The 19,989-nt window shown below is 37.8% G+C and overlaps 1 protein-coding gene across 18 annotated transcripts in view; it reads right to left on the bottom strand.

Annotated features, from left to right (window-relative positions):
* Window positions 1–19,989, bottom strand: part of SYNRG (synergin gamma) — a 119,965-nt gene that overhangs the window by 65,097 nt on the left and 34,879 nt on the right. For all 18 annotated transcript variants that reach the window (XR_011646837.1, XR_011646835.1, XR_011646836.1 and 15 more), the window contains 4 exons: window positions 19,264–19,512; window positions 17,955–18,088; window positions 12,959–13,077; window positions 12,693–12,755 (listed from right to left, as the gene is read on the bottom strand). Coding sequence is in view for 12 of the 18 variants with exons in the window: in XM_058283196.2 (XP_058139179.1) it covers window positions 12,693–12,755; window positions 12,959–13,077; window positions 17,955–18,088; window positions 19,264–19,512 (565 nt within the window). In the remaining 6 variants the exon portion in view is untranslated. The remainder of the gene's footprint in view (window positions 1–12,692; window positions 12,756–12,958; window positions 13,078–17,954; window positions 18,089–19,263; window positions 19,513–19,989) is intronic.

Below are 19,989 nucleotides of genomic sequence, written 5' to 3'. Positions count from 1 at the left end.
TTCACTATGCTGTACAGTCCCATGTTACACTTTTTAGCTTTCCTTTTGGTAATATACATGACCTTAGATTTTCCCTTTCAACCACTTTCAAACCCATGTAATAGTACAGCTAGTACAAAAATTATGTTGCGCTTTTACCTTTTCTATTCATTTTAAAAGATTAACACACATCCTTTTGACCAATTCTGCACAAGTAAACCCTCGACTTTCCATTCACTAGCTTCATTCTATTTTCTGGTGACCCATATTCAAGTTAGTAACTCCATGAGATTAAACAATATATTTTGTTCATAGTACAGTCATATAGTATTTGTCCTTTGGGGACTGGCTTGCTTCACTCAATATAATATCCTCCAGGTTCATCCATGTTGTCATATGCTTTACAACTTCCTTTCTTCTTACAGCTGCTCAGTACTCTATCGTGGACATACACCACAGTTCGTTTATCCATTCATTGGTTGATGGACACCTGGGTTGTTCCATCTTTTGGCAATCATGAATAATGTCACTGGGAACATCAGTGTACAGATATCTGTTTGTATCATGGCTCTCTGTTCTTCTAGGTATATACCCAGTAGTCATATTTCTGGGTCATATAGCAAATCTACATTCAACTTCCTTAGGTACTACCAAACAGTCCTCCACAGTGACTGCACAATTCTATATCTCAACCAACAATGAATAAGTATTCCTATCTCTCTACATCCTCTCCAGTACTTGTAGTTCCCTGCCTTTTTAATAGTGGCCATTCTACACTGTAGCTTTGATTTGCATTTCCCTAATTACTAGTGAGGTTGAACATTTTTTCATGTGTTTTTTTGCCATTTGTATTTCTTCTTTGGACAACTGCCTATTTGAGACTTTTGCCCATTTTAAAATCGGGTCATTTGTCCTTTTATTGTTGAGCTGTTAACATCTCTTTATATATGGATAGATATGGATCGATATTAAACCTTATCCGTTTTTCTCTTTCAGTATCCTAATAGTAACTTACCACTGTCTTCTCACCTCCATGGTTTCTGATAAGAAATAAGCACTAAGTCTTACTGGGTGTCCACTGTATGTGACGGTTTGCTTCTCCCTGCTGCTCTCAGAATTTTGCCTTCATCTTTGACTTTTGACATTCTGAGTAGTACATATCTTAGAGTAGGTCTATTCATATTTACTCTGATTGGGGTACACTGTGCTTCTTGGACATAAAAGTTCATTTCTTTTGTGAGAGTTGGGAAATTTTCAGCTTTTATTTCCTCAAATACTCTTCCTGCCCCTTTTCCCTTCTTTTCTCCTTCTGGAACTCCCATGACACCCATGTTTTTGTGTTTTGTGTTATCACTCAACTCCCTGAGCCCTGCTCAATTTTTTCCATTCTTTCCTCTCTGTTCTCTTCTCTCTTCAGTTTCAGCTGTTCTGTCTTCAGCATCAATTATTCTTTGTTCTGTCATTTCAAGGCTATGAGTGGATACCTCTAATGTGATTTAAAAAATTTTTTAATATATTTTTTAAGCAAATCAATTTTATTGCTATGTATTTTTTTAATGAGCTCTTTTTTTTAAAAAGATTTATTTATTTATTTATCCCCACCCCCCCAGTTGTCTGTTTTCTGTGTCTATCTGCTGCGTGTTCTTCTTTGTCTGCTTCTGTTGTTGTCAGTGGCATGGGTATCTGTGTTTCTTTTTGTTGCGTCATCTTGCTGCGTCAACTCTCTGTGTGTGCGGCGCCATTCTCGGGCAGGATGCACTTTTGCGCTGGGTGGCTCTTCTTACAGGGCACACTCCTTGCGCATAGGGCTCCCCTATGCGGGGGACACCACTGTGTGGCACGGCACTCCTTGCGTGCATCAGCACTGTGCATGGGCCAGCTCCACATGGGTCAAGGAGGCCCAGAGTTTGAATCGCGGACCTCCCATGTGGTAGACAGATGCCCTAACCACTGGGCCAAGTCCTCTTCCCAGTATGTATTAATAAAGCATACAATTCATCCAAAGTGTACAATTAATGATATTTGGTATAATCACATAGTTTTGCACTCATCACTTAAGTCATTATTAGAGCATTTTCATTATTTCCATAATAATAATAGTAATAAATTAAAAACAGACAAAGAAGAAAATTCTTCACCTCTCAATCTGTTTTGAACCCACAACCTTGTATGTGGGAAGCAGGCACTCAACCACTGAGCTACAACATCTCCTAATGTGTTTTTCATTTTTTCCCTTCTTTATCTTTTTTTAAAAAGATACATAAATCACACAAATGTTACATTAAAAAATATAGGAGGTTCCCATATACCCCACTCTCCACACCCCCCACTCCTCCCACATCAACAACTTCTTTCATTAGTGTGGTATTTCATTTTTTGACTTTTTTTTTTGAGGTCCTAGGATTGAGCCTAGGACCTCGTATGTGGGAAGACAGCACTTAACCACTGAGCCACATTGGCTCCCCTGAGACTTTTTTTATTTGTTTGCTTGTTGTTTTATGTTTTCTTTTTTTTTTTTTTTAAGATTTACTGTTTTTTCTTACTTATTTCTCTCCCTTCCCCTCCCCGCCCCAGTTGTCTGCTCTCTCTGTCCATTCACTATGTATTCTTCTGTGACTGTTTCTATCCTTATCAGCAGCACTGGGAATCTGTGTTTCTATTTGTTGTGTCATCTTGTTGTGTCAGCTCTCCGTGCATGCAGCACCATTCTTGGGCAGGCTGCACTTTCTTTCGCGCTGGGAAGCTCTCCTTTCAGGGTGCACCCCTTGCGTGTGGGGCTCCCCTACACAGGGACACCCCTGAGTGGCACGGCACTCCTTGCATGCATCAGCACTGCACATGGGCCAGCTCCACATGGGTCAAGGAGGCCTGGGGTTTGAATCGTGGACCTCCCATGTGGTAGGCAGATGCCCTATCCATTGGACCAAGTCCGCTTCCCTATTTTTTCATTTTCTAGGAGGCACCAGGGATAGAACCCAGGACCTCCCCTAAGGGAAGAAGGAACACAACTGCTTGAGCCACATTCATTCCCTCTAATGTGTTTTTGATCTCACCTAACGTGTCTTTAATTCCCATGACCTCTGTTACTTTTCTATTCAGGTTTTCAAATTCTTCTTTATGCTTGCTCAGTGTCTTCTTGATGACCTTTGTCTCTTTAGCCATAATGTCTTTCATCTCATTAATTTGATCTTGGAGAATGGTGTGAATCTCATTTGATTAGTTGTCTCAAATCCTGTGTCTCATCTGGGGCTTTGATATATGCCTTTGCTTGAGCCATTTTTTCCATTTTCTTTGTATGGCTTATAGTAATTTTTTGCTGATGTCTAAGCATCTGATTATGAGGGCGAGTTTAATCAGATGCTAAATCTCTCTTTCGTAGGGATTTAGTGGCAGGAGTTTGTGTGTTACTGCTGTTCTTTGATACTTGGTTCAACCTGTTCTGGGTCTTTAGAATTGTCCTGTTAGTTGCTCAAATCTGGGCCCTGCGCCCAGTAATGGGTTGAAGACCTGCTTCCAAAGGCCTTTAGGAGGGAGGCTGTAAAGGTCGGAAAAAACCTCTCTTACTTACTTTTTATTTCCTCATGTGTACTTTCTTATTTCACCAGCAGATGCCATTCTTTGGCAGCCTTCTTAGTTTAAAGTCTGGTCTGAGTCTGTTCACTGCAATCTGGACCAGATCAATGTGACAGGGGATCCTGCCTAGAGGCAGGAGCCCTGTAATTCAAACTTTCTATAGAGGCATTTATCTAACCTCTGCTGGCAGCCCCCTCCCTTTTCCCAGGTAGGAAATCACTCCACTCCCCTCTGCGTCTTCAATAACCAGTCCCAGGCAGTAGAGAGGGAAATAGAGACGGTTGGATCTCTTTAGTCCTGGGCCAGTCCCAAACAATGACACGCCCCATCCGGCCTGGAAGGGCTCCTGGGACACAGCAGACCAAATTTGTGGGTCAAAAGCTGAGTTGGTCTTAGGCTGTGTCCCTCTCTCTCCCCCTTCCTGGGGAGGTGAATCCCTGTCCCTCTCCTTTTGTCTGTAGCTACTGGCCCCAAAGCCTGAGAATTCAACAGCATCTATAGAGTGGGGAAGGATGCCAGCAGTTGCAGCTGCAGCTTTTAACTCACAGTTTTGCCATCGCAATTATTTTCTTTTGCCCCTCTCTCTTCTGGGTTGTGTCCAGCTTTCCTCTGGTATTCTAAACACTAGAATACTATTTCCCAGGCTGTTTCTGCCTGTTCTCTAGCTATTTTTCTGAGAAGATAGTCTCATGTCTTTCTAATCTGCCATCTTCCCAAAAGTTACACAGCAAATTTTATACTGAATGGTGAAAGACTGAAAGCTTTCTCCCTAAGATTAGGAACAAGACAAGGATGCCCTCTGTCATCTTTGTTATTCAACTTGTACTGGAAATTCCAGCCAGAGCAATAAGGAAAGAGAAAGGAAAAAACAGGCACCTGAATTGGAAAGGAAGAAGTCAAATTATCTCTATTCACAGATGACATGATCCTATATATAGAAATTCTAAAGAATCCACAAGAAAGCTAGAACTAATTAAAAAATTCAGCAAAATTGTGGGATACAAGATGAAATACAAAAGACAGTTGTGTGTCTAAATACCAGTAATGAACAATCTGAAAATGAAATCAAGAAAACAATTCCATTTACAATAGCATTTAAAAGAATAGAATAGCTAGGAAAAACTTAACCAAGGATATGAAAGACTTGTACAAACATCATGGAAAGAAATGAAAGAAGACCAAAATAAAAGAAAAGACAGCCCATGTTCATGGATTAGAAGACTTAATATTGTTAAGAACTCAACAGTGCCCAAAGCAATCTACAAATTCATTGCAATCCCTATCAAAATTCCAGTAGTTTTTTGTGTTTTATTCAGAAATAGAAGAGTTGATCCTCAAATTCATATGGTATTGCCATGGGCCCTAACTAGGCAAAACAATTTTTTTTTTAATTAAAAAAATTTTATTTTAAAGATTTATTTATTTATTTCCCCTCCCCCCTACCCCCCTGCCCTGGTTGTGTGTTCTCGGTGTCTATTTGCTGTGTCTTCTTTTTTGTCTGCTTCTGTTGTCAGCAGCACGGGGATCTGTGTTTCTTTTTTGTTGCTGGGGATCTGTGTTTCTTTTTTGTTGTGTTAGCTCTCCATGTAGGCGGCGCCATTCTTGGGCAGGCGGCACTTTCTGTTGCGCTGGGCAGCTCTCCTTATGGGGTGCACTCCTTGCGTGTGGGGCTCCCCTACGCGGGGGACACTCCTGCGTGGCAGGGTATTCCTTGCACACATTAGCACTGTGCATGGGCCAGCTCCACACGGGTCAAGGAGGCCCGGGGTTTGAACCACGGACCTCCCACGTGGGAGACGGACGCCCTAACCACTGGGCCAAGTCCACTTTCCGGCAAAATAATCTTGAAAAAGAACAGTGTGGTAGGACTCATACTTTTGACATTAAAACTCACCAGAAAGCTTTGGAAACTAAAACAGTGTGGTATTGGCATAAGGATGGACATGCAGACCAATGGAATAAAATTGAGAGTCCAAAGTTAAGTCCGTACATATACAGTTAGTTAATTTTTCACAAGGGTGCCAAGTCACCAATGGGGAAAGAACAGGCTCTTCAACTTATGGCACTGGGATAAATGGAAATCCATGGGCTAAAGAAGGAATCTGGACCCTTACACCTCTCACCATAAAAATTAATTCAAAATGAGTCAACTGCCTAAATATAAATACAAGCTAATATTACAAAACACTTACAAGAAACAAAGGGAAATATCTTTCCTTTAGTAAGCAATGAATTTTTAGATCTTACACTAAAAGTACAAGCAACAAAAGATAAAATAGTCAAAATGGACTTAATCAAAATTAAAAACTTTTGTGCATCCAATGATATTATTTTTTAAAGATTTATTTTTATTTATTTCTCCCCCACACACACACTACCCCCCTCATTGTCTGTTCTCTGTGTCCTTTCGCTGTGTGTTCTTTTATGTCTGCTTGTATTGTCATTATGTGGCTCCAGGAACTGATCCTGGGACCTTCCAGAGTAGGAGAGAGGCAATTACTCTCTTGTGCACCTCAGCTCCCCTGTTCTGCTACACCTTCTTATTTTCTTTCCTCTGTGTCTCTTGTTGTGTCTTCTTGCTGCGCCAGCTCTCCGTATTGGATGGCACTCCTGCATGGGGCAACTTTTCCTCTATGAGGCAGCATTTCACGCAGGGCAGCTCTCCTGCGCAGGGCTGCATTCCCGCATGGGCCGGCACTCCACGTGGGCTGGTACTCAAAGTGGGCCAGCTTGCCCTCACCAGGAGGTGCTGGGCATCAAACCCTGAACCTCTTATTTGGTAGATGGGAGTCCAATTGCTTGCACCACATCCATTTCCCCCAATGATATTATGAAGAAAGTGAAAAGACAACTTACTGAATGGGAGAGAATATTTGGAAAATATATATCAGATAAGGTTTATTATCTAGAATATATAAAGAACTCCTACAACTCAACAACAAAAAGACAAAGTATTCAATCAAACAATAAGCCAATGATTTGAACAGACATTTCTACAAAGAAGATTTTCAAATGGCCAATTAAGTATAAGAAAAGGTACTCGACATCATTAGCCATTAAAGAAAAGCAAATTAAAGCTACCATGAGATACCACTTCACACCCACTAGGATAGCTAATATTAAAAAGTTGGAGGGGGAAATAGATTTGACCCAACAGATAGGGCATCTGCCTACCACATGGGAGGTCCAAGGTTCAAACCCAGGGCCTCCTGACCCATGTGGAGCTGGCCCACGCACAGTGGTGATGTGCACAAGGAGTGCCATGCCATGCAGGGGTGTCCCCTGCCTAGGGGAACCCCATGCACAAGGAGTGCACCCTGTAAGGAGAGCCGCCCAGTGCAAAAAAAGTGCATCCTGCTCAGGAATGGCGCTGCACACACGGAGAGCTGATGCAGCAAGATGACACAACAAAATGAGACACAGATTCCCAGTGCTGCTGACAAAAATACAAGTGGACACAGAAGAACAAACAGCAAATGGACACAGGGGGCAGACATGGACAAACAAAATGTGGTATATATGTACGATGCAATACTATGTTGCAATAATAAGAATATGGGACATATGTGATAACATGGATGAGTCTTCAAGACATTATACTGGCGGCGGACTTGGCCCAGCGGTTAGGGCGTCCATCTACCACATAGGAGGTCTGCGGTTCAAACCCCGGGCCTCCTTGAACGGTGTGGAGCTGGCCCATGCGCAGTGCTAAAGCGCATAAGGAGTGCCGTGCCACGCAGGGGTGTCCCCCGCATAGGGGAGCCCCATGCGCAAGGAATGCGCCCCATAAGGAGAGCCGCCCAGTGCCAAAGAAAGTGCAGCCTGCCCAGGAATGGCGCTGCATACACAGAGAGCTGACACAAGATGACGCAAATAAAAAGAAACACAGATCCCTGTGCTGCTGACAACAACAGAAGCAGACAAAGAAGATGTAGCAAACAGACACAGAGAACAGACAACCGGGGGAGGGTGGGAAAGGAGAGAGAAATAAATAAATCTTAAAAAAAAAAAAAAGACATTATACTAAGTGAAGTAAGCCAGACACAAAAGGACAAATATTGCATGGTCTCATTAGTATGAATTATATACAAATAATAAACACATGGAATTAAAACCTAGAGTATAGGTTATAAGGAGATAAGAGGAGAGTTGAGAAGAACTATGGATGCTGAATGTACGTAGAAGTTTTAACTTGGCTGTAAAAGTGTGGAGATGAATAGAGTTGATAGTAACATAATGAGTAACAACTGGTTTATAAATGGGAATTTGACTGAAAAAGGTAGTCTGGGGAAGTAAATGTCAGTAGAAAGAAAGCTAAAGAATAATCTAGGGACTAAATAACAGCAAGCCCAGAGGCAGTTGAGAATTGTGGTTAAGGATACAAATGCAAGAGAGTCCTTCTGTTAGCTAGAGCAGATGTACATCACTATTGCAGGGTGATGGGAAAATGGAGAAACGTGGAAAAACTACAATTGATGTGACCTATAGACTGGGTTAACAGCAATACTAAAACATTCTTGCATTCATGCTAGCTATACTGTGTTGATAATGGAGGTGTATGGAAAAAGTGTGCCAAATGTATGCTATGGACCATGATTGGTGGTTTAATAGTCTGATGATATTATCTCATAATCTGTAACAAATGTTCCACCAGGGTGTCGACTTGTATGGGAAATATACAAATCTGTATGATTGTTTTGCAAGTTCACAATATCTGTAACAAAAATACATTTTAAAAAAATAGTATGGGTTGGGGGGAAAATACACCAAATGTAAGATAAGGAATATAGTTGGTAGTAATATTTTGACAATGCTCTAGCATAGTTTGTAACAAATGTTTCACACCAATGCAAAGAGTTGTTGGAGGGGTGATGTATGAGACCCCTGTGTGATGTTGTGTATGTTTATTTTGTTAGTTCGCAATCTTTATTACACACTTATTGTTTATGTGTGTTCATGTATGAATGATATACTTCAATAATAAATAAATAAATAATTTTAAAAAGTCTGGGGGAAACACGTATCGGCAAGGACATGGAAAAATAGGAACTCACCCTCATTCACTGTTGGTGGGAATGTAAAATGGTGTGGCCATTGTGGAAAACAGTTTGATGTTTCCTCAGAAAATAAACACAGAGTTACCATTATGACCCTGAAATTCTGCTCCTTGGTATATAACCCCAAAGAACTGAAAGCAGGGACGCAGACAGATATCTGTAAACCAATGTTCATCATAGTATTATTCACAATTTCCAAACGATGGAAGCAATCCAAGTGTCCATCAACAGATGAACAAATAAACAAAATATGGTATATAGACACAATGGAATATTCAATGCTAAAAAGAAATGAAGTGCTGGTACATAGTACAACATGGATGAACCTTGAAGACATCATGTTGAGTGAAATAAGCCAGACACAAAAGGACAAATATTGTTTGAGTTCTCTTATATGAAATACTTAGAATAAGCAAATTCATAGAGACAAAAAGCAGAATTGTGGCTCCCAGGAGTGGGGATTGGAGGAAATAGGGAGTTAAGTAAGAGTGTTGGTGTGGGATGATAGTCTGGAAATGGTGGTGAAAGTCACAGTGTTACCTATGTGCTTAATGTCAAAGAACTGTCCACCTGAAATGATTAAAATTATTTTCATGATAAGTACATTTTACCACAATTTTTTTTAGTTAAAAGAATTATTAGGCATAATTTAATATATTTCTTTCCACTCGCTTGACAGTATTTAAAACTTTCAAATATCCCGTTGGAAACCACATATTTGATATGGCAATAAATAAAAATCAGCCTGAGGGAAGTGGATGTGGCTCAACTGACAGAGCATCCACCTACCATATGAGGTCCAGGGTTCGAAGCCAGAGCCTCCTGGCCCATGTGGTAAGCTGGCCCACGCGCAGTGGGTGCTGCATGCAAGGAGTGCGATGCCACGCAGGGATGTCCCCTGTGTAGGGGAGCCCCACGTGCAAGGAGTGTGCCCGCAAGGAGAGCTGCCCCACACAAAAAAAGTGCAGCTCACCCAGGAGTGGAGCTGCACACATGGAGAGCTGATGCAGCAAGATGATGCAACTAAAGGAGACACAGATTCCCAGTGCTGCTGAGAATGCAAGAGGACACAGAAGAGCACATAGCAAATGGACACAAGAGAGCAGACAACTGCAGTGGGGGAGTGGGGGTAGGGGAGAGAAATAAATAAATCTTAAAAAAAAATAAATCAACCTGAGAGCCTGTAACAGTACCATTTTCATTCTGCTCATGCTTTTAGTGTGGTATCCTCCCTCGGTGTCATATCCTTCTACTGGCCAAAAGCACTATTCTCAGGACTTTTTCTCCCTAAGGCTATTTGGCTAAGCATACAACAGAATAAGAAATAGGTGCTGGAGGTTCCAGAAGAGAGTTATACTAAAATAGTGACCCTCTAAAAATAAAACACACTAAATGGTAAATGATAAAAAAATCAGTGGTGTCAATGAAGTATGAGAAATCCTGTATGGAAATATGCAGGATGTATATAACACTTTGCTCAAGTCTTCCATAAAAGCCACTAGGGCATACCAGGCAAAGAAACTCAGAGATATGCTAAACACAGCTACACTAACATCACTTATTATTTAACAATATGACTGCCTTTCTAGAGATCTATAAATTAAAATTCCAGCTTTAATTTCCTCACCCACTTTGAAAAATTCTATTTTTCCCCTAAAAGTGAGTTAACATATGAGCCATACAGATGTGTTTAAAACCAAAATCTAATTCTTAAAATTGGCATATGAAATATATATGCTTTTAACACAATATATTGATCTATATTTTGATATATCAAATGGAATAAAATATATTGATGTATACTTTGATATATCAAATGAAAAAAGCATGGGAAACAGTAGAAGCTGATTTTTTCCTTCTTATCCATGGTCTTTAAACCAATTCACTAGCATAATTTATCAACACAGAGAAATCCATTAATATTATTGTTAGAGAAATTTTAGAAAGAGAGGAATAGCATTCAGATTTTCTGTTGTTTATGTTTTAAAGACATACCACTAAGAAGTCTGAAGTCAATTTCACAAATGGACAGACCACTCAACCACTGAGCCACATCAGTTCCCTTGAGTTGGTTTTATCATTTGGTATGCTTGTTATTTGTTTATGTTTTTATTTTAGGAGGCATCAGAAACCGAACCTGGAACCTCCCATGTGGGAAGCAGGAGTTCAACTGCTTGAGCCACATCTATTCCCCCACCCCAGAATTTTAAGCAAATGTATCCACTGATTACATCTACATTATTTCTGTAAACAAAAGGATAATAAGCATCCAATTTTATCACATACTCAGTTTTTGATGTGCTGTTTTGATATATCTGTGAAATTGACAAGTTTTGCTTTGTTATTTTTAAAAAGAAATTACCACAGCAAACTAAACTTACTGATGAATTGCAAACTTTTCCATTAGAAATGTAAGCTGGATTAAAGGGTTAAAAAGAAATAAAAATGGGTAGGTTTACAAGTACAAAACAAAGGGAAATTTTAGCAAATAAATTAATCTAAAGGGGTAGAAAAAATACTATTAAACTGTCATTTATTAACCTAAGAAACCCACAGCTTTGAACACAATACTATATAATTCTTCATAAATTCTAGGATAAAGTCTTTACATACTTTGATGAAGTCAGGCCAATGTGTTTTTAATAAGACTATTAAAAAGATATCATTCCCCAAGGAGTAATCCTAAAATGAAGCAAAGCTGGCATCTCTGCTTGGAAGGCCTGATAGTTACAATTAAGATAGGAATGAAAGCAAGCAAACAAATACAACAACAACAATCTAGGACGCTGTTAATATAGGGATGAGTAAGGTACTGCTTTCATTTTGTAGCACCATTGTTTTCCCCCACTGTCCTTCACAGGAATAAAATACATATATACTCATTAGTACCAAATTTACAAAGAACCTTGATATTCAACCATGCTCATTACTACTAACTTGCTTAAGCCCAAGAGCTGATGAAAGCATTGATAAGAGTAAACAAAAACTTAATAAGCCAAAAGTTCCTGTAGGGCTTATCTTTGTACTCCTTATGCCTGACATAGGCACTTTGGAGGAAAGAATGACTACATCTGAAAGGCTCAGATGAAACACAAGGAAACATTTCTAGAACCTAAGAACTCTAAGAGATTGATATTCCTAGAAGAGGTATGGATTTCTCATTTTAGATATTTAAGCAGTACACAGTTTCTACCACACCTACCTGACTTTCTGGGCACAAGGATGGAAATAAATGATTATCAAAGGATGTTCCAAGTTTGAGAATTCAATACATAAAGGTAGAATGTGATAATGTTTGCAGAAGGAAATCCTCATTAGTGTATACACATTTTATAGCATGGACAGTTAAACTTTGGAAGACATCACTTGATCTATGCATTACCTAAACTTTAAACATATTTATGATGGGATTTAACCAGAAACATAACTTCCAATCTTTACATATATAGCTCTCAAATAATCATTTTGTATTCCCTTCCACTCTATTTAAGCTGTTCTATCAAAGATGGGAACCACATATATACACTTCATCTTTTTCATTAAATTGCAGCCAATCTTGAAAATCTTGAAAAGTAAATGACTAGCTGCTGTCTTGTACACAGTCCACAGTTCAAGTCTTGTTGAACAACTCTGAATTCACCTACAATAATCAAAAGTTGCCACAGCCCTCCTTTTCATAAAGGAATATAACCTGGTTTGAAGGCTCCCAGTAAAAGGAAATGTACTATCTGCCAAGGAAACTGCACCCATTTAGAAATCAATTCCAAATAATCTAACCACAGTTTGATTTTTTGTAATTTACAGAGTCACAGAAAAGTAAGTCTTATCCCTCTACTATAGGATAATTCCCCACTCAGTACTTATCACAATATTTACTAAACATAGTAGGTACCCATGAAGGTTTTTTAATTAAAATATTTGCAATTTGAATATTAATCATAATAATCACTACTATACCATATTTTTTACCCTTTCAGTTTTTTTGTCCTTAAAGCATACACAATAAAAGAAAGGAATGTTCAGGAGTGTCACTGAAAGAATCATCAAAAATCTCTTTTCTTTATTAAGGAATCAAAAACTTACCCAAAGATTTACTCTCTACTGTCTGTTCCAGTTCTCTGAAAGCACTATATTTATCACCAGGCTCTACGATAAGAAGACAAAAACTCAATTAACGTTAGGAACCTTGAGATCACAATTCAAGGAAGTCAATAAGGCAGAGTGGCTTTGTCAAGCACACTTAACATGCACTTAACACATTTAACATAAAAGGCCTTCATTAAAGACAAAGACTCACAAAACAGCTAAATGTTACATTCCCAGAATGATGAATTATGAACTGTTTTTACCTCCAAGTGGAACTGTATTTTCGGAGGACTTGTCAGCTGCAATTCCTTTAAATACAGCATATTTATCCATTGAAGCCAGTGCTTTAGCTCCAGGAAGTGGTTTCAACAAAGAAGAGGCACTAAAAGGGAAAAAGAAACATTTCTTAATGTCTAGAACATTAAATCCTTCCCCTTTCATCAATAGGAACTTAAATTTAAATGGCAGACAGGTACCTAAGCTAAAACTCATGGCTCTTTGCTTCAAAACTTAGAAACTGTATATACACACCACAGATGAGTAAAACAATGTCATTTACACACATACACACAAAATTATATATTAAAACAACACCCAAGCAATAACAGTTTTCTTGATTAACTCAAGAAGGGTCTGATCCACACCGAATATCTAACCATCTCTTTTAAGTCAAAATAATGAAGTTTGGAATGACACTGGGAATTGGTTATCATAGAATGGTGACCTCCAGAATTTTTAACTTAAGGCCCACAAAACTGCAAAAGTGAACTGCTCCAAATACGTACACTCAATCTGAGAAAGAAACCATATTTTAAAGAAATTATTTGAAATAATTTACTTAAAATAAATTATTCTCTAAAATTGGTATTCTACAGATGTAGAATAGTAAAGATAAAAATCTAATTATGAAATGCTGTTCAAGCCAAGATATAAATTGTTCTCCTTTTGATCATCTTGCATTGCTTACTGGCAGAAGTTCACACATTTGGTATGAAGCAGCTGAGTTTATACAATTTGCATTTTCCCAAGGATCACATCAGTGGTTCCAGAAGCTACCTCTGTAGCAAAACAACAATCACTTCAAAATTAGATAAAGATACTTTTGCCTGTGAACATATTTTTCACTGGATGAAAAAATAGCATAATGAGTGGTATCTATATGGGTAATTCTTGGAAGGCTTAACTACATATTATAAAAGCATTGCTTTTTTTTTTTTTCCTTATCAGACCCAGGCAGCTCCCAGAAAGAGCAACCTTTACATATGAATGGCTACATTTCACCACTAGTGTCATTCAATACCACACAGGCAAGTTATAGAAATGGATTTCTATTGCGTTCTTTGCCCTGAAGCAAAAATCTTTTCAGTCATTTAAATCTTCTTATCAGTGGCCTACAAGCAAGGTAAAAAAAAAAAAGGGGGGGGGGGCTCCGCACATGCATGCTAATGGGACCCACAGTACTTTAGGACTTAGTGCAATCAAATATTACAGTGGAGGTATAATTTAATTTCATATCACTACCAAACAGCTGCCACATACTTGATTTTGACAGATGCAGCATCTATACATTATAGCCATCTATATGTTATAGGTAGATTTTTAAAAAGTTCTATAAGTAATTAAACTCCAGCTTATTATACAGACTATTGCATAGAAATAAAGGTAATTGCCTTAGCAAAAATCCACAAAACTGAATGATCCATTTGTTTTTCATGGCTCACCAACTTTAGCTAGTCTTTTTTTTTCTTTTTTTCAGGAGGTACTGGGGATTGAACCCAGGACCTCATACATGGGAAGCAGGACCTCAACCACTGAGCTACATCCACTCCCCATCTACTCTTTTAAAAGCTCATGTTTCAAACGGATAAAATATTTCTACTAAGTCTGACATTTAATTGAATATTATTAACTTTATGATTATATTCATGGGATTGGAAAAAAGAAGAGCATCTTCAAGAAAATTAAGCACTGTTGATTGAAGTCAATGAAATAAAATTCCATTCAAAAACAGCTATGACTCAGACAGTAAATTTACGCATATTGGAAATGAATAATTCATTCTAGTTCTTTCTCTGAAATTATTATTAAAGAAACCACTGTAATTACCATGGAAATGTTTATGCCAGTTATACATACGTCATTATCTACTTCAAACATGAAACAGTTATTTCTGCTCTTTAACCCTAATAAAAGGTCACTCAAGTGAGGGGGCATATTGTTTTAAAATTTAAGAGACTGGACTCAACTGAAAGGTAAAACTTCAGAGAGAGAATTCAGCCATCAAAAATAAATATTTCACTTTTTCTCTAGTAAATCCATTTATGTTTCACAATCATATAATGTGACTGTGGTAGATGGTTTTACCAAGGTGCCTACCCTGCTAAATATACACATTTAAAAAGGAATGTTTCAATCTCAGCAAAATAATACAAACTAACCAATCCCTACATCTTAACCCTTTTTGAAATTTCTATCTCAAGGTTCCATGTCTGTTTTGTTTACTATTCTAGAGTCCCAGTGACACATTCAGTAGTATTTTCTGAATGGATAAATGATATTGCTGTCTTCCAGACCCCCTTTCATGCCTTTTACGTTAAGTTTAATTGCTCTCTTCCCTTTGACTCTGACATCCAATACAACAGAGCCCAACTGATATCTCAGATACATATTTTTCAGTGTCTATACATCTAAACCCAGAGTACCTCTCATCATAGTAATCACAACAGGATTGCTTAGCAGCTGAATTTATCCCACATGCAATAGCAAGAATCACATTCCTCATGCTACTTCTAGTTTCTAAAATGCTTTCGGCATTATGGTACAAATCATAAGGCATCCCACAACTGGTGCCACCCTCAACTAATGTCATTTTCTCACAGACTAACAATGCTCTTCACTTCCAACTACTTCTAACACCTTACTTGCTTTTTCATCTTCTCTAACAGATACTTCCCATTTTTTTGCTTAAAACATTGCTGAAAGTAGTCTTGAGGCAGGACAGAATAGGGACCTAAGGAGGAGAGGTGAAAAACCCAATAAATTTCCATACAAACACCACCCAGTAGAAAAGACTGAAGCAACATCCAGCTGAACTCACGTAGGCAAATTAGCAGGAGGCAACTTGCAGCATTCACCCATTAGCTATGGAAGCAGTTCTAGCAGCTTGTGCATGCTAAAGTGCACAAACAAGCTATGGGAATGCAGCTTGCAGCATCCACCCAACAGAAAGAAGGAAAAACAAGAAATTCCCATACTATCCACCTATTTTCATAAGCCTCTCATGTAGCAACCTCCAGCAGGGCTAAAGGACAGTTGGTCAGAGGCCAATTACCTTCAAACAACTCAGGCTTTACCTTGGAGCAATACAGGAACCAATCACCACCAGACAGCAGCCCATAAAAATCAAACTACCCAATAAAGTTCCCCTGCCTTGTCCTAAATACTCTAATCAATATAAACCCTAACCCTGCAATGATAGCCAATAAAACCAGAAACCCCTAGAGAGGGGGTATGCAGCTCACCCTGTAGCATGCCCACACCCATGTCTGGGGTGTGTACTTTTTTCTTTTCTCTCATTTCTCAATAAACTCTTTACTCCCTTGCCTACCCTATGGCATGTCCTTAAATTCCTTTATGTGACATAGCCAAAGAACCTAGAAACCCAGAGCGTTCTGCTAACAATCTCACCTAGGCTTAGCTATTCGTAACAAATCTCTTAAATTCACAGTATGGAATACAGAATGTAAGTTATCATAAACTAGGGAATTCACTATATACACAGTTAAACTCGATCCTAATATACAATCATAATGCATCTTATCAGATAACATAAATACCCAGATGAAACTAAGCTTCATTAGAACTGGAGCTGTGTTTTTTGCTTCTGTATTTCTGCTGCCAACGCCAATGTCTGGCATACAGAAGATGCTAAATAAATATTTCATAAGTGAATAAATGAAGAATGAGCATGGATTATCAGTCATGAGCATAATATTTTCATGGCTTCGTTCCACACCATGGAGAGCAAACAGATGATTTTGGTAAGGAGAGAGGAAAGAGCCAAAGATAAAATACATTTTTCTGATTTGGTGACTGGACATGGTAATACAATTCATGAAGGCAGGGAACAATGATTTAACACATTTTTATTTAGCTTTGAGTAGAAAAACAAGGAGTTTAATTGTATGCAGTGAATTTGAGATGCCTTGGGTTATTTATATAGGGATGCCTACTTAGCAGAACATATTAATTTTGCTCAAAGATAGATCTGGGATAGAAACATCATTATGGGTCTATAAGGTTAACAATAAATGTGCTGGTGGAGAGGCCTTAGAAATTACATTCCTCATAAGTTCCTTATGTAAATATATTACTTACATGTGTTTGACGTATTCTTAAAATTAGGAGAAAAATCTCTTTCTCTATTTGTAATTCTCATAATGATAATGTCTACCCAAGTTCTTGTTACTGTGATTTGCAGGATGTACTGAGTAAGTAAATCAAATGGTTGAAATGGAAGACATGAATGACATTTCATAAACAGGAGCATAACAGAAATGAAATATGTATCCTGACAGAAAGAAGTTGAAAAATTAAATCAAAGAAATTCATACTGCTTACTCCAAGTCCAGTGTATTCCACTCTATGAAAGAAGTATCATAAATACATTTTAAAAATTGAGATGCAAAGGTATCAACATAACATACTGAATCAGTTACTGTACCTGTAAATTAAGCCAGCACATAAAACATTAGAGAAATGTTTATGCAGCTGTCTATGTAAACAAAGTAACAGAAATCTGAAGGCCAAAAGTCACTGATCTCAACATACATAAGAAATGAATAACCATTTATATTTCTGAAGTATGATTTCTGTGGAAAATCAACAGTAAATTATATTAAAGAAATACCAAATTATATGCTCCAGCCAGAAAATTTTTCAACAGTTGACGACCTGGACCTAATATAAGATTGTGAATACATCACTGCACAGGTGTACTCAGCTATAATAAATCAGGTTTAGCTCAGGGAAAAAAAACTGTACTGGGTATGTACTAGGAGGAAATGGTAGGAGGAGTTGAAGTTTAAGATATGCAAAGGGGAAAGAAATCCAAAAAATGAAATATGAATAAGGGTTAATCAAGGAAAGCATTAGAGAAAGGAGTCTTAGTTTCTCTTATATTTAGTCTTGTCATTGTGGATGAATGACTCTTTTTAAATTATTAAATACAGTGTTAAAATATATTCAGCTCTTTTCTACCTGTTTCCATGCTGGGAATTATTTACTTTTGAAGAAGCAGGCAACTCTTGGAAATCAGTGAATGAGTCATCAAGGGATCCTGACTTTGAAGCATCTTGAAAATCTTGGAAATCATCTTCTTCTGGTTTTATCACCTAGGTTTATAGACGACATTTAAATAGGAAAACCATCAAACTGCTAAAATAGTTAACAAATCCCCAGTGGCCAGCCCCAAAGACTGAATTTTAAATTTCCTAATTTAGGTACAACTACCTAATTTCAGAAGAATACTTTCTATATAGCACATCAACTCAAATACTTAAGGAAGGAATCCTGTTTTCTAGTTTTAGATACCCTCTGCTACAAATGATAAAAGACTGTTATAAAGAACTACTCTACCAATTTTTACATAGCTAAATCATACCTCTTGGGTTCCTGAAAACCTGCATTTTTAAAGAAAATTTTATAGATGTTTATAAATTACAAAAGTGATACAAGTTTGTTGTAACCAATTACATACATGTATAAAGTAAATAGTGGACACTGACTTCTCCCACCCTCCAGAGGTAAGTACTGTTAACAGTTTGTTTTATAGATAAATGAGTATATACAACATATATTGTTCTGCATTAAAAAAAAAAAAGTAATTCTATTACATGGACATCTTTCCAGGCGGTACATGTGGATCTATCTCATTAATTTTAATGATCAAAATAGTTTACCACTGTATGGATGAATTAAAATTTATTATTTCTTCTTCTGTTGAACATTTAGCTGTTTCTAATTTTTTATTCTCACAAACATAAAAACTTGTATGCCTTTGCTAATTTGAGTTACTATTTCTGTGGAATAGATTCCTAACAGTATAACCACTAGATCAAGAGATATGGACATCTGGCACTACATATTATAATTAAAAAAAATTTTTTTTTCTAATCTGAGAAGTATAAAATAAATTAGGATATTTTAACTTCAGATTTAGCAGTTTCCTCAAAACACACAGCCTATGACTTTATTATGTTCGAAGTTTAAAATGTATATATGCTTAAGAATTATACATCTTTAGCTAAAATTCAAATATCTTGGAAGGCAGCTATGCTCACCACTATACCACCAACGCTGCACAGCAGAATTCAAATATCTTAAGGTTTAATAAATATCTTCAGGTTTTTAAATAATGAAAAATTAAATTTGTGTTGTTCTAATACTTATTATTCACCTAAGGGTCCACCACGATCCACCAAACTTTTCTAAGCATCCCTGGCAAAAAAGGCACCCAGATTTACTCTCAGTGATTATTTGGAATATCTTGCACAGCTGTTCCATTTACCTGGTTTACAGGGTAAGTAGGCAAGAAGCCACTGGCGGGCTGGACTACAGCTCCACCCACTGGTCCAACGAGGTTAATGCCCATGACCGGCTGTCCAAGGTTGAGGGGCATGGAGCCTGCGGGGCCTGAAGGCATCACAGGTGGCTGACTCACTGGGGTAGGCAGAGTCACAGGAAAGCCACTTAGAGTTGGAACAGGAGCCGCCGGGAACTGGTTTAAAGCATCAGGACTCACCGCAGGAACCCCCCTCTACACAGATCAGTAGGAAAATGGGAAAATGAAAACATTTTAGGAGACTGCAAACTATATGCAGTCTAAATCTAGCAGAGACCTACATGTAAAATCTGTACCCTTGCTATTTTTCTATACTGACTCTTCCAGAACTCACAAACTTGATACAAGAAAAAAGTAACAAGTTAATGCAAAAAAAGAAAAAGAAAAAGAAATTGCCAACACGTATTAGTTCTGACATTTCCCTCTCTGACAATTTTGGTTAATTCTCTAACTAAATCAATCAAAATCATTTTGTAATATGGGGAAAACTGCTACCAGACCGAGAATACTTTATACCTGAAGAATTTTAAACAAGTACTTCTAAGGACAGAGAGAATAATTTCATTTATTATTAACTTTCAAGTTAGAAAGGATTCAGCTAGGTCAGAGAATGTTACTATATTAAACAGTCTTTAAACAAAAGAATATTTTCCAAGTATGTGCCTCATAGAA

This window comes from Dasypus novemcinctus, chromosome 21 (genome assembly GCF_030445035.2).
Source record: "Dasypus novemcinctus isolate mDasNov1 chromosome 21, mDasNov1.1.hap2, whole genome shotgun sequence".
NCBI lineage: Eukaryota > Metazoa > Chordata > Mammalia > Cingulata > Dasypodidae > Dasypus > Dasypus novemcinctus.
Note: the sequence above shows the minus strand (reverse complement) of the source record. Positions and strands in the feature narration are given on the sequence as shown.